Below are 13,939 nucleotides of genomic sequence, written 5' to 3'. Positions count from 1 at the left end.
GTTGAATCTTCTAGTAGAACTTTCAACAGATCATTGGTATTTCTCATTTTCTTTATAAGCCATGAAAAATAAATACATTTTCCCTCCATTTTATGAGTAAATTCTTTAGATTGTTCAACGATAATGCAAATCCAAAAATAATGAGTTATAATATTATTAATACTTTCAGTCTTGCCCCACATTATTTGAATGGACACCGATGACAATGGTATTTGTGAAATATTACATTGTGTAGCATGGAGTGTTTTGAGTTTATATTTAAAATTTTTTGTTTGTATTGAATTTGCATGGTACTGCCTAATGAATAATTCCAGTTTTTTTTATTTTTTTTTAGTGTTATTTAAAAGTTTGTCCTAACAAACTGCCTGTTTGCTTCTAAATGTGTTAATTTGAATATATAATTTCTTTGATCAATTTTTTCATCCAAGCAGATTACCTTGGGAGATGTTAATAGTTTTGCTTCTAGGTAAAAGCGTGTTCAACCAAAGAGACTAAAAATAAGGATTATGAAATAGATTTACCACAAACAAGCAGACCAGAAGTACCACCTCCTGTACCCCCCTTACCTTTGTGTTATACTGAAAATTTGCTTCGACGATCAGGTAATACTTTTTTTTTTCATTATCTCCTTTGTTTTAATTCACTTTTGTATTTGATTAATCACTATTATGTTCTAATTAATCGTAGAAGACAGCTCAGATGACGAATTCAAGTGTAGTAAAAGAAGTTCCTTAGAAACCTTAGCAGGTCCAGCAAATATAGATGATTCTGTTTCTAGTTTAACAGAGAGGCATTCTTATAAAAAAAGTAGAAGATCAGTAAGGGAAGCACAACTCAAAAGGTAATTTTTTTTTACTGTGATAATGATTATTTTTATTTACAATAATGATGCATCTATAGACATCGAATGGCTCAAGAAATTCAACGTAAACTAGAGGAGACTGAAGTAAAAACTAAAGAACTTGAAGAAAAAGGAGTTTTGATCGAAAAAGCTCTAAGAGGTGAAGATGAATGTTCTTCTAAACAAGAATCAGAGTTACTGCAAGAGTGGTTTGACATAATGCGAGATAGAACTGAGTTACGAAGATATGAAAAAGAACTTATGGTCAGAGCTCAAGAATTAGAATTAGAAGACAGACATGCAAGACTGCAACATCAACTCAGAAAAAGACTGAAAGGTAATTTTTTAAATTTGAATTTTGTAGATCTTAATTAAGGAGTATGTGTTTTAAAAGTTGGTTTAGATATTGAAAACCAAAAACATACTCAGTTGAATTCAATCATTGTTATAGATGGATAATAATAATTTTGAATATTTGTATTACTTCTTTCAGAAGAAAATAAAAGTGAAGAAGATAAGGATGTAGATTACAAAATTATCAATGAAATGCTTGAAATTGTATCGAAAAGAGATTCACTTATTGCTTTGTTGGAAGAAGATAGACTGAGGTGAGTGTTACTTAATATTCTGGAACTTTTTCACAACAGTTTACTATTTTTAGATACCTCTCTGAAGATCGTGATTTTGAAGAACAAATGCTTGCTAAAGATCTTCATCTTACCCCAAAATGGAAAACTAATGAAAAATAACATTTTTCTTGCAATTGATGTGATAAAAATTTATAGTTAACCTTTTAATCATTAAGTGTGAATTAGAGAGAAAAAATGCATGATGTTATTTGATATTTTTTATGAAATCCAAAAATATGGCTATGTCCAATAACATTTATTCTGTTTCTGCATTAGTAGACAGTGTCTTGAAGATTTAATGCTGACAAGAATTATATTTCATAGTGCAAATAGAAAAATTTCAATTGAATCAAAAAAAAGATGTTTGAACTTTTTGGTGCTGATATGCTATCAGTAACAAAAATTATAAATTATAGTTGACATCAAGGCCCTCCCTAACCTATGCATATTTATTTAATTATTGGTCTTTTCTCTTGAAAATACCTTGTAAAATGAAAATTATAATTTTTTAATATATATGGCCTATTACGTATTATTTATATGTGTTTTTGTTTAAGTTGATTTTTTAGAATTTTATACATCACATTGTTTTGTGAATGAAATGATCGTGTGATACATTTATTCTGAAGCTGTATTGCTTCTTGATATACACTAGCACTTAAAAGCTAGACTAATTTTTCAATATATTGTAGGTATTTGAAATGTAATTTATTACCATTAGAAAATATATATTTTGCATCATATTGTATGTATAGAGGGTACTTATTTTATTTTAGTGTTAATTTACGTGATATTAAAGTGAAACACTTCAAAATAAGTATTTTGGTAATTGTCATTGACATTGCTCATTAAAATTTTATTAACAAAAGAATCTATTTTCATTCCATCAAACCAAGTGTTATAACTTGATTCTCTAATATAGCGTTAGCCAATTTATCAAACTCCTCGCGTTGTACATCCATGAAGTGACTTATTTCCATGACTTTATCTCTGTTTCGATTCGTTTCGTCCCTGAAAAATAATGTTGAGTTCAATTCTTTACATATTAAATAATAGTATATTCTAAAACAAGTTGCAGAATGGGCTCCTATTCCAACACGAATGCGTGTTGGAATTGCCTTCTGCAACGAGTATTAGATGATCTTTTCTCTATTTCAGTCAAGTTTTATGAAATATTGTCACAATTCAATAAAAAATCCAGATTATACATCCTAGTGACATTTATATTATAGGTATCTTGACAGTTGATGTGACCGTCACAAAAATTGACAGATTACGGAATTCGAATCATACCTTTCCAATTTTTAAATAATTAATAATCACGCATTAAATTCGTGAATTATGTTGACGAAATCGATTTAACACCAACAAAATTGAGAGAAATGGCGAATAATGTCACTAAATCCAAATTATATTATATTGACGTATGTTGAATTTTGATAGGACAAAATGAAAAATATAAATAACTGAAAACAATGCTGAAATGAGTTCATTACAGCACTGTTTTTAGAACTGTAATGAACTAATTACAAGAGCGGTCGCCGTTCTGGGCTTCAAGTTTTTTGATGGGACCATTTCGTACATTGTCTGCTTGAAACTCATATTAAGTGTTAGGTGGTTCCATTTGGGGGGGGTCATGACCGCCTTGCGCTTCTGAAGCTTAGTGGTTTATTTCATATTTATTTTAAATATAAATATTATTATTAATGCACATTAGTGACTAAGTGACTTAGAGTTGATATTTAATTGCTACCTCATTAAGTATTAAAAAATCGAAAAGCAGATAATAACTTGCTAAACATAATTTTCAGAAATTGGAAAATATTAAGTGATATTCATTCAGAGATATTATATGATAAATAGATAACACAGAGGGACGGAAACTTCCAAGTCATACTGCAGCGTTTTTGATATTATTTCATAAACATACCTAAGCCAGAGTTTATACACTGCTTATATCAGGTGTTCATGCTTGTGACAAAATGTAAATCATGTATTAATTTTTACCCAGTTATGGTTATATTTTTTCACTCGCATATTGTCCCACTAATTTATTATTGATTGGTAAGGTAATGTTAATAATCTCTTTCCCTCATCATAGTGACTTGTTGCTTGTTTATATTAGAATATGTACTATCAATTTGAATTGATAAAAGGGCTGTCAAGTTATGAAGTTTCATTTATAGCTGAGAACCCATTAATTTATTTTCAATTGGTAATGGCAGAGGTAACTTTAATAATCAGTTGTTCTCTCTTCTAATAATAGTTAGCAGTATTAATTTCATATATTTATGTTACGTTTGATAGAGAACAACCATTATTATAGAGCTCGACTACCACACCCGATATTCCCGAATTATCAATTTCCCGTAGTCGATATCAATAAGTTGATTAACCATTATTTCGTCGACGAGACCGTGAGAATAGGAATATCGTCCTCAAGTTATCCATTCTGTTTGCAACTAGAGGCAATCGTATGGTTTTCAATTTACATATCAATTGGATTATTGTAATTTTCCCTTACTTCTCCAGATTGGTTACTAATTTTTCCAACCAATCTCTTGCATTATTAATTAATGTATCCTCACGTGTATCAATCAAAAGTGTATGAATATCATGGCTAGCTCCCAAAGCATTTGTGAGAGCGTCTTTATCGGACATCATCTGAAATATCAAGAAAGTTATATTTTTAATCTATGAAGGCCCAAAGATATTAATATCAAAATGTCCTACAAAAAAAATTATTTTATATACCTCACGTAATGACGGTGGAATTTGAACATCTTCCGACATACTTAGCGAAATTTGAAATCTCTTCGCTACTTCCGCGACACCATCACTGAAATCGGCCTCTAAATCCCTGATCCTCGTGAAGAGACCCTGAGCGGCTTCAATGAAATTATTGATAAGGTCTGTTAGTGTGTGTTCGAATGTCTCATTTACATCAACCATTTGTTCGAACAATTCGAGCTCCATCTTCATCAGAGATTTCCAAGTAGAATGTACTACGTTCTGGAAGATTTCAGCTTGAATTTCCACTGTTTTGTTATAGTCTTCAATGTTTGCTATTTGCATGAATCTCTCTTGTCCCTGGCGGATTTCTTCAAATATGTCTTCTTCCTGTACCAAAAACTCCTCCATGAAAGCCTGAAATTGAGTTATTGTTATTTTTGCACAGCGACAGTGTAAAATAGGTATAAAGTGGAACACATGCATTATAATCGCTCAACATGAGCCTGTACTCGATAATTAATAAACCCAAAATAGGGTTAATTAATATATCTAATTTTCCAAAAGCACAGTTCTACATTAATCTACCAGAATATCTCCCCCAAATTGAACAGTAGGTACTTTATAATTATGTTCAAGAACATATAAGAATGAATCTTAGATTGTATATAAATATATAACAAGATATAATCTGAGAAATCAATCAAATGTTAGATTTCAAAACTCTGGTCTATCAATTTCTATATATGTGAAATAACTATACAGAGTGATTTCTAATTACGGTACGAGTTAGGTCGTTTTGAGAAAAAAAAGTCCGGAGTTTCTTCCTTCCGAAATATATACAGGCGTTGAAGTTTAAAAAATGGCAGGCATTCATGAATTATCGTACAGATATTCATTTAAAATGTTTTTTATTAAAGAACTAAAAGTACAACTTTTCGGTATCTTGTGTTTTCTTCATATCAAGAGCTTCGTTAAAAAAAACACACCTTAATTACTTGATTGATTCTAAAAACTATTCATGGATAACATCATGATTTGCAATAGAATGCGGCTTGATTTTTTAATCAAAAACGAAGATAGATGAAGAAGGCACGGGAAACCAAACAGTTGTATTTTTAGTGAAATAAAACAAAAAAGTTAGTGGCGTATTTATTTTCCTCATAAATATTGTTGGCTGTTGTGCACACTGAGGTGCCTTTCATTTCAATCTAGTAGTATCAACCAAATCGGTTTAAGAATATTTACGATAATTTATAAATACCTGCCGTTTTTTTTTTAGTTTAACGCCTTGTCTCGGAAACGAAGCAACTGCATTGTACCCAGGTCCGGCGCGAGCATTTTTGGCGTCTGAAGCAGATAACTTTTTGGCGCTCCTAATTTCAGTAGTTTTTATTTTTGAATTTCTTTGAAATCACAATAATTGTACCTTTCTGAATTTGATTCTAGCAAAATCATCTATAATATCTTCAAAATCAATTTTGCTACTAATTACGTCTTCAATAGAGATTATTTCCAGCCACCCTAGTGCATTGCAAAGCGCAGATAACTTTTCTAGAATGTTTAATTTTGAAAGAGAATGTTCTCCGACGCTAGCTACAGTTACCGGCATTGTAATTAGTACCCGAAAAAAAAAATATGTTAGGTTAATTTTCAGATAAATTACCCGCCTCCAAATAATTCGTCAACTGGATAGGTGACATTTTGGATTCCAGCGTGCGGCTCAAAAGAAGCAATTCCGTCCTGAGATTTCTGGGCTCAATATCATTTCCTAGTCGATCCTTCGAGCGATTAGGAACTGCAATTTCTATTGCAATTTTGCATTATAAACTCTGAAGATTTTGTATAAGGCCTTTTCGTCGTATATGAATTCAAATAATGAGCGTTAATTCTACTTTCCCATCTAATGGTCGTAAGACCTTCAAGAGTTAGTGGAATATCGTATATTTTCTACTGATATCTTCAAATTCACCATCTATCTCACTCAACTTTAATTTATGATTGTTCTAACCATTTCGTGGACTTTTTGTGATTTTTCTAAACAATTTCCGAATTCGGACTATCAGAGTGATCAGCTGATCAGCATCGTTGGTAGTTCTCGAATCACCTTTAAAGCTACCTTTCAATCGATATGTCGATAGAGCAGAGTTTGAATATGAATGAATATGAATATGAACTTATCAAGCCGTTGCTTTACCTGCACCGTATTTTTTCCATAAAAAAACAGAGTTTCATCGATATACGAAACTCGATTTTATCCATTTTGTAAACAACAACAATGTAGGGTCAGTCGATCCAGATTTACTTAACTCTATGTTCCTAAATTTTGACACGCATCTTTTGGTATACTAACAAGAAAAAAGTGGTATGGTACTTTTTTCTGTGCGACAGGCCACTCACTCTATTTATATGTACTGGTAAATTTAGGACATATGAAGTATAGATAATGGAAACAGCCCAAATGATCCATCCGGCCAGATAGACACTGGAAGAAGAAGAATCCATCCACTATACAGTAATACCGAGATAAAAAAAGCCTTGAGAAACTTGCATAAATAATATTTTTTGTGAAACAAAACATGCCACGAATGAAATTTTGTTTCTTTGACTCGTCTAAAGCATTCAGTGCCGTCAACAAATAAACAAGATACGGCTTACTTTTATTAATTACTATATTACTTACAATACTCTTCTTTTGGTTTTCTAATTTTGCTGTTTCAACGCTCTGATTATAAAGATCGATTTCAATCTGTCGGAGTGCATATTGATCCTGCCCTAGTTCGAAAATCGACTTGCATTCAGCTATCACATTTTCTTCGAAATCGATGTACAACTCTGCCATCTCCTCTCCAATATCCAATAATGCTTTTCCTTCAGTATCGTCAGCGAATAAGGAATCAAAAAACGCTCTGGTGTTCAAATATTCCACAAAACTTTTAGCGTGAAGCTGAGCATCGGCCAGTTCTTTTTGCTTGGCTGCTTGAAGAGACTTCACGACGGTTTCTTTTTGCACTATTTGGTTGTATTCTTCGCTGAAATAATTTTGAGGAAAGGGATGAATTATGAGGATAACAACCCATAAAAAACAAAACGAGAAAAATATAGATGTGAAGATTGTGAAGTAAAGATTATTCGAAATCGATCCTAAAATTTTCAACTCAAGAAAGCCATGCACATAGTCCAGTCATATTAGTCAAGGTTAGGTACTGATGGCATATTCAGAATCATAAAAAGTTTAAGAAGAATATCGAAAAGAAAAAGAGGGAAACACCGGCTTAGAGTCAGGAGCTATTGAGGACTTTTCAATTCATTCACCAATTGCGCCCTGGGAGACTACATACCTATAGGTATGTAGTCTCCAATAATTATTTACCTATCTTAACCCTATCTCCAAGAGGCAAATTGGCAAATAAATGAACGAGCGCTCAAAAGATAATAACTTCACGACAGTGTTTTTCTCATATTTATTTAAATTGGAAGTATAGATAGGGTTAAGATAGGTGAATAATTATTTATTGAAAAAGATTCATAGAATCGTTAACAACCGGAATAAATTTTAAGCTTGAGAAATAAAAATAAGTATCTTATAGAGTTGATCCAGAGAGTGCTCAAAAAACTTAAATATTCACCTAAACGTCTCCATGCCTACTTCCCTCTCCAATTCCTGTATAAATCTGTACTCATAATATACGAGTTGTGGTAAAAATGCTGCAACATATAATCTGAAGTTCTCTTCGTAAGAGCAAGGATTTTCTGCCATATTGAGCGATTTCAAATTTTCCAGTTGTCGTAAATATACTACCTAGACAGTTTAAAAATACTTTGATCGAATTGTTGCATTATTATCAAATTGGATATGTCTGAGCAGATGAGGTCTCATGCTCGCAACACTTAGGGGAGACCGGGGCATTGTGGGGTACTTATGATTCATTTCTGGTTATAATGTGGTATCCTGTATTAATAAAAAGTTTTTAATGATGTTTCATTGCTACATCAATAAATAATCGCGTAAAAATACATTTTCGTTAAAACTCATTTACCCCGTTATGCTCCGCCAAAGGGGCAAAGTAGTGTACTTAGTGGGGCATCCGGGCATCAGTGAGATATCAGTTATTTAATGAAAATAATCAAACAGATTGGAAAAAATATTTTAATTGGTCTTAAAAGAATGAACAGAAACATATAAAACACAAAATATATTCAAATATACAATTGTACTGATTTATATTAGGTGTACAAGTACAACTTTGCTTCCGCCGTTTTGTGATAGATGGCTGTTGCAGTAAGTTTGTAGTCGAAATAAATAGATCGTTGATGTCATAACGGCTAAGGTATTTGTAAACATAACACCATCGAAATATAAGTTGATTTGTGTCTGCATCATGAAGTTATTCTGCTTTGAAATGAATTGATCTGCGGCTGAGGCTCATCGAATGCTCTCGAATACCAATGGTGAGGCCACTTTTAGTGAAAGAACGGGTCGAGGGTAGTTTCAACGCTTCAAGAAAGGTGATTTTTGACGTCGAAGACCAGCATGGCGGAAGAAGAGAGAAGGTTTTCGAAGATGCATAATTTGGGACATTACTTGATCAAGACTCGTGTCAAACGCAACAAGAGTTAGAAAGACTATTGGGAGTGGCACAACAAGCTATTTCAAAACGCCCGAAAGTCATGGGAATGATTAAGAAACAAGGAATTTGGTTGCCTTATCACTTGTTTCGATCAATGGCACACGGCCTGGCTGGCCAGCACTTCCGGTCTTATGAAGAAGTAAAAAATTGGATCGATTCGTGGATCGCTTCAAAAGATGACCAGTTTTTTCAACGCGGGATTCGTACGCTGTTCGAAAGATGGGAGAAAGTAGTGACCAGCGATGGACAATACTTTGAATCATAAATGTATAACCAGTTTTTTACAATAAAGCCTCGAATTTCGGAAAAAATGGAGGAAGCAAAGTTGTAGGCCTATGTATAATTATAATAACTTGAGTACACATAACACTAAGATGCGTAACTCCATCATCTTATTCATCGTCGCAATGTGCCGACTGCCGAACGATTGCACTTTCTACACCTGAATCCACCCTTCATTGGACTGAGACCAAAGGTACCTACAATAAACATTCAGCATTTTCGTCATCGTCATAAGATGCATCATTTTCAATTTGCATTGGAGTTGTTTTAAATTTTCATTGTCGCAATTTTGATCCAATTTAACTTCTGAACTCTTAGTTATGTCTCTTTTGCAGGCCTATAGTTTCCTTTTGTTGTTCAACTAATCCATTTTTGAGGAAATTCCATGATTATCGCTGTTTTTTTCTGCGTTTTGTAACCCGTTGCGATGTTCGTACTTCTTTAGGTAAGAGTGCTTCAAAGACAAATATTTCTGGTATAGTATTAATAAACTCCTGAACATCTAGATTGCGGAGTGCTTAATTGAGGAGCCGGTTCAAGAGTTCTCTGTATGTCCCGCACCGCCATATTCTTCTTATTATTCATTCTGAACATCCAGGTTGCGGAGAGTTGGGTTGAAGAGCCGCTTCTGGAGACGTTTGCTTTGATTTCACCGCTGCCATTGGATTTTCTGGCTGGTTTGGTTCGAGAAGTCAAATTCCTGTAGACCTGAAGGAATTTACTGCAGTTGTCATAGTGACAGCAGGAATAAACGACTGTCCAAACAAACTAGCCTTCTGAAATTGGGTAACCACTCGACCTGGATGTGCTCGCAACCATTTCTTGGCTGCATTGCTCTAGTAGGTGTGAGGGGCTTCATGAAACCAACTAATCCAACTATACGATAAATATGGTGATTTGTGGTGTACAAAATAACCATTCCCTACTTTGCCTCGTCGACTGTCCGCTTTAGATTTAGATTCAATTAAGAAGGTTACGTTTCACTGCGACCTAATGGTCTATTGTGCCCCCCATCAGAGCCATTCTCTCCATAACGTGATCTAAAGCTCGCCTTCCAGTTCCAGAGTTCTGATGAACTCCAATATCTGGGATGGCTTCAAGGAGGCTAATTCCTCACTTCTATAAGTTTTGTGTCCAAGGCAGGTTTTGCGTTGGCTAGCGATGGCGAGGCATTCCGTCACCAGGTGATCCGGAGTTTCTTTCTCCTCCCCACAGAATATGCATTCGTCGTTTTCTGTTAGACCCATTATTCTCATGAGGTGTTTCCTAAGGCGGCAATGCCCTGTGAGGAATCCAGTGAGGAGGTGTAGCATATTCTTACTAAGATCCAGATACTTCTTGGATCTTGTAGAGTCAAAGTTTCGAAGAAACTTTTTGGAGTGATCCAGAACCAGGAAGATCCCGCCAGAGCTTTTTTTTCCGGTTACCTCCTTTTCCTGAAACTTTTTCTAGTAGGTGCATTTGTCTACATCACAGAAAGGTTCCTGGCCGATGAAAGGAGTTTGTGCTCCTTTTCTGGCAAGTGTGTTGGACTCCTCATTCCCTCTGATTCCCGAGTGACCCCAGACTAAAAAGACCCTGTTATTCTTACCCATTGCCCCCTTTACCTCATATGATGTAACTAAACAAACATGGCTGTGACTCTTACCTTCTGACATTATCGGTTGTGTAAAATATATGAAAACAATTCTAAAACACAGATCAATCCGTAGGAAAGCTTGTCTAAATGATTGCACAAATTCTAAACACTTCAATGTCAATACGAATATTTCCTAAATTCATAGTTAAGAAAACTGGGTTTTTTAAGGTTTCTGAAAAAAATCCTGGCGTTCCAGAACGATTAACTTACATGCATGTCGACTGGCAACTACCCCCAATTACCCCGGTTGTCCCTTACTTGTTGGAGATAGAGATTATAAGGTCTATACAGTCTGAACTCTGAAGTCGCCGATTTCAGTTACAACAATTTTTTATCAGAAATAATCGAATTCAACTTACACTATTCCTTTCAGCGATGAGATTTCGTCCGATGCTGAATATAACCAATTTTTGGAGGGTTCCCATATTTTCGATCTCTGTTATCTGATTATCGAACAAGCTTAGCTGCTCCAAATTGACCAATGTTTCTAAGCCTTCGATCTTCGTCAATCTATTAAACGATAAATCCAAATGGGTGAGATGTATCAGCATATGAATACTTTCGATTTTATCTATCAAGTTGTTGTTCAAGACGAGTTTTTTCAAGTTTGTCAATACCCATAAATGATCGAGCTTCAGTATATCTGCAAAACAATACCATTGAGTTTGCGAACACAGACACAAAGCAAATGAAAATTGTAAACCAAGATTTTTTTCTCCGATGGACAGCAAATATTAATTTTGCAGACACATATCAATCAGCAAAGTATTACTCTACCTGTCTAGGCAGCAAAGTAAGGACTTTCCTGCCTAGGCACCAAAGTTAATGGGAATAAAATATAATATATACAAATATATACAATATCCTACATACAGGGTGATTTACCGGGATGGCCTATTAGATGTTAATGGGAAACTGATCATAATTTTGAGCTGAAAATTTTCATAATGGGGTTTCAGACAATGATCTTTCTCCCTAAAATATTTTCAGATCTCTACAACTTCCGGTTATACCGGAAACAGACCACTGCTTCCTTATTTCAAATGGCACACCCAGTATATTATTGCATCATTAGATAGTTTTTTTGACGATAAGTCCGGCAATATGCCATACCTTGGGCAAAAACTCAACGGTTCATGAGTTAATGGGATTCTTATGAAAAAAATGGTGGCGATGAGGATCACATTTTTTTAAATTTTTCGGCAGAAGAAGCTCTTTTCGAAAAAATTTTTTTTTTCATTTCTTTTTATCATGTTTTTCGGTTTGAAGTAGCCTCTTGATTATTTAGGTATTTACTTCCTTGTTCCTATCTCTAGCGGTTTTCGAGTAATGGATTGATTTCTTTTTTTTTTTTGTTCAAGACATAGCTTCAATTGAACATTTATTACTTCGGTACTTAACATCCTATATTAAAAAGCTGAAATTTCGGCTACGAATTATCAATATCCCGTGTATCATTTACGTCCCTAATCATAGAGGGTTGTTCAAAATCATAAGTTTCCACGATACATACTAAAATGATAAAAATTGCGTTTTTTTTCAGATGGAATGACCTCCATATTATGGAATGTATTGAAAGAAAATGAAATTTCTTCTTCTTATAACATTTTCCTTCACATAAATTGTAAGATTTTCTGATTAAAAGCACGTCTTCATCTCAAAGGCAATTATTAAGATACATTTGTTTCATATATCCATGAAATGTCAAGTTTTCAGTACTTTTTGTAATGCGGTAACACAGAAGCGCTGAAAATATTTTAGATCGATAGAGCAGTGGCTCCTACCCACAAAAATTTATTTTCAATGAAATCATTCCTTCCGCTCTGCGTAAAAATCTAAGGTTCTATCGACCGTCGCCCATCCTATATATTGGCAGAAAGCGAAAGGAAAAAAATGGCATTTCACAGATGAGGATTCCGACATCAGATTTATGCTCACGTCAGTGCTCATTCTATTTATTTAGAATCGCGAATTTTTTCAAAATAAAAGTGTAGCAATATAATAATTTGTTGAGTTGAGATAAGGGAAAATAATAAATCACAATGTAACATCAGAGTTGTCCTAGTGAAGCCATATCAAATCCACCATTTTTCGAATTTTAAAATTTTGTTATACTAGGTATTTCTAAAAATACATATTCGGAATCCACTAGAATTTTTCTTTTGATGTACCTATAGGAAGAATAATCGATTTAAAAAAAAGGTTTATCATTCAGCTTTTTTCTCTAGGACTATAAATAAGCTTTTTGTTTATAATTTGAAGAATCGGTTGTTATACTGAAATTGACCTCTAAGCTTGAAAATTAGATTAATGAATTTTAATGGCCTGAAATCATGCAAATTGAAGTGTTTCGGCCATTAGTTGTTAAGTAAGTATGTTTTTTATATTTTGGTTATTTTTTATTTTTTAACGTTTTAAAATTTTTTGTGTTCAGGTAATCAAAATTGTGCTTTATCACATCGAAATATATTTTCTTACTACAGTATTCCAACTGAATAATTTCTGCCTTGTCGAAAGGTAATCCTTCAATCCGAGCCAATCTTCCTGCTTCTCCACATCGTGTGAGTTCAAGTAATTTTTCCTGTAAGAATTCATCATCTATAGCTCTAGGGACTTTTTGTGCACAAGGATCTTCAGTATTTTGCATTTGGGAAACAAATAGTTCATTAAAATCAATCGAACTCAATAACCATTGATTAATTTGTTATTTCAATTTGCCATAAATATCCATAAAACTTCTATTAGTTTCCTTGGCAACTGCTATGAACTGTTTATGTTTACATAGTTACTCAAGATGTTGCAGTGGCGTACTAATAGCATAGTATAAGGAAAGGATAGTAAGCCAGTGTAGTGCTTTTTTCGATTTTGTTGATGTTGAGCGCCATCTAGTTGTACTCACGTTTAACTCAAATTTTACTGTCAAAAATTGGTCCGTAAAGTGGAGCCCTCTGAAAAAATTGGTGTTATTTTGAAGAACTGAAATATTTACTTACATCGTATGGAGGAGGAGAGACCAATCAAACAAATATGGGAGGCAAAAGTCGAGAAAAAGGCAAAAAGGGGAAGACCGCAACAAACATGGGAGGATATGGTAGAAGAGGAAATAAAAAAGAGAGGGAAAAGCGTCAGGGAAGCTGAGATGATGACATCAAATAGGACAGAATGGAAGAAATTTATTGAGTCAAAT

The 13,939-nt window shown here is 33.9% G+C and overlaps 2 protein-coding genes across 8 annotated transcripts in view; one reads left to right on the top strand and one right to left on the bottom strand.

Annotated features, from left to right (window-relative positions):
• Positions 1 to 1,604, top strand: part of LOC123673203 (F-actin-monooxygenase Mical) — an 83,892-nt gene extending 82,288 nt beyond the window's left edge. For 6 of the 7 annotated variants that reach the window (XM_045607658.1, XM_045607661.1, XM_045607657.1 and 3 more), the window contains 6 exons: positions 170 to 208; positions 467 to 602; positions 688 to 841; positions 901 to 1,178; positions 1,335 to 1,449; positions 1,503 to 1,604. In XM_045607658.1, coding sequence (XP_045463614.1) covers positions 170 to 208; positions 467 to 602; positions 688 to 841; positions 901 to 1,178; positions 1,335 to 1,449; positions 1,503 to 1,590 — 810 coding nt within the window. In that variant the 3' untranslated portion in view covers positions 1,591 to 1,604. The remainder of the gene's footprint in view (positions 1 to 169; positions 209 to 466; positions 603 to 687; positions 842 to 900; positions 1,179 to 1,334; positions 1,450 to 1,502) is intronic. The other variant, XM_045607659.1, reaches the window with a different exon arrangement.
• Positions 1,605 to 2,284: 680 nt separating this feature from the next.
• Positions 2,285 to 13,500, bottom strand: LOC123673204 (dynein regulatory complex subunit 3-like). Its single transcript, XM_045607665.1, has 7 exons — positions 13,231 to 13,500; positions 11,112 to 11,395; positions 7,830 to 8,002; positions 6,884 to 7,232; positions 4,225 to 4,617; positions 3,995 to 4,134; positions 2,285 to 2,481 (listed from the first exon to the last, which is right to left on the bottom strand). The coding sequence occupies exons 1-7, from the start codon at positions 13,397 to 13,399 to the stop codon at positions 2,349 to 2,351; spliced, it is 1,641 nt and encodes a 546-aa protein (XP_045463621.1). The 5' UTR covers positions 13,400 to 13,500; the 3' UTR covers positions 2,285 to 2,348.
• Between the last annotated feature and the right edge of the window lie 439 nt (positions 13,501 to 13,939).

The sequence above is a fragment of the Harmonia axyridis genome, chromosome 2 (genome assembly GCF_914767665.1).
Source record: "Harmonia axyridis chromosome 2, icHarAxyr1.1, whole genome shotgun sequence".
In the NCBI taxonomy this organism is placed as follows: Eukaryota; Metazoa; Arthropoda; class Insecta; order Coleoptera; family Coccinellidae; genus Harmonia; species Harmonia axyridis.
The sequence above is the reverse complement of the archived record's forward strand: the minus strand, read 5'-3'. Positions and strand labels throughout refer to the sequence as shown.

Coding starts and splice junctions, on each gene's coding strand:
- LOC123673204 (XM_045607665.1), bottom strand. CDS start 13,399: ATGCAAAATACTGAAGATCCTTGTGCACAAAAAGTCCCTAGAGCTATA. Junction 7,233..7,829: donor GTAGGCATGGAGACGTTTAG/GTGAATATTTAA, acceptor AAATTATTTCAG/CGAAGAATACAACCAAATAG. Junction 2,482..3,994: donor TTAGTAACCAATCTGGAGAA/GTAAGGGAAAAT, acceptor ATTATTTTTCAG/GGACGAAACGAATCGAAACA.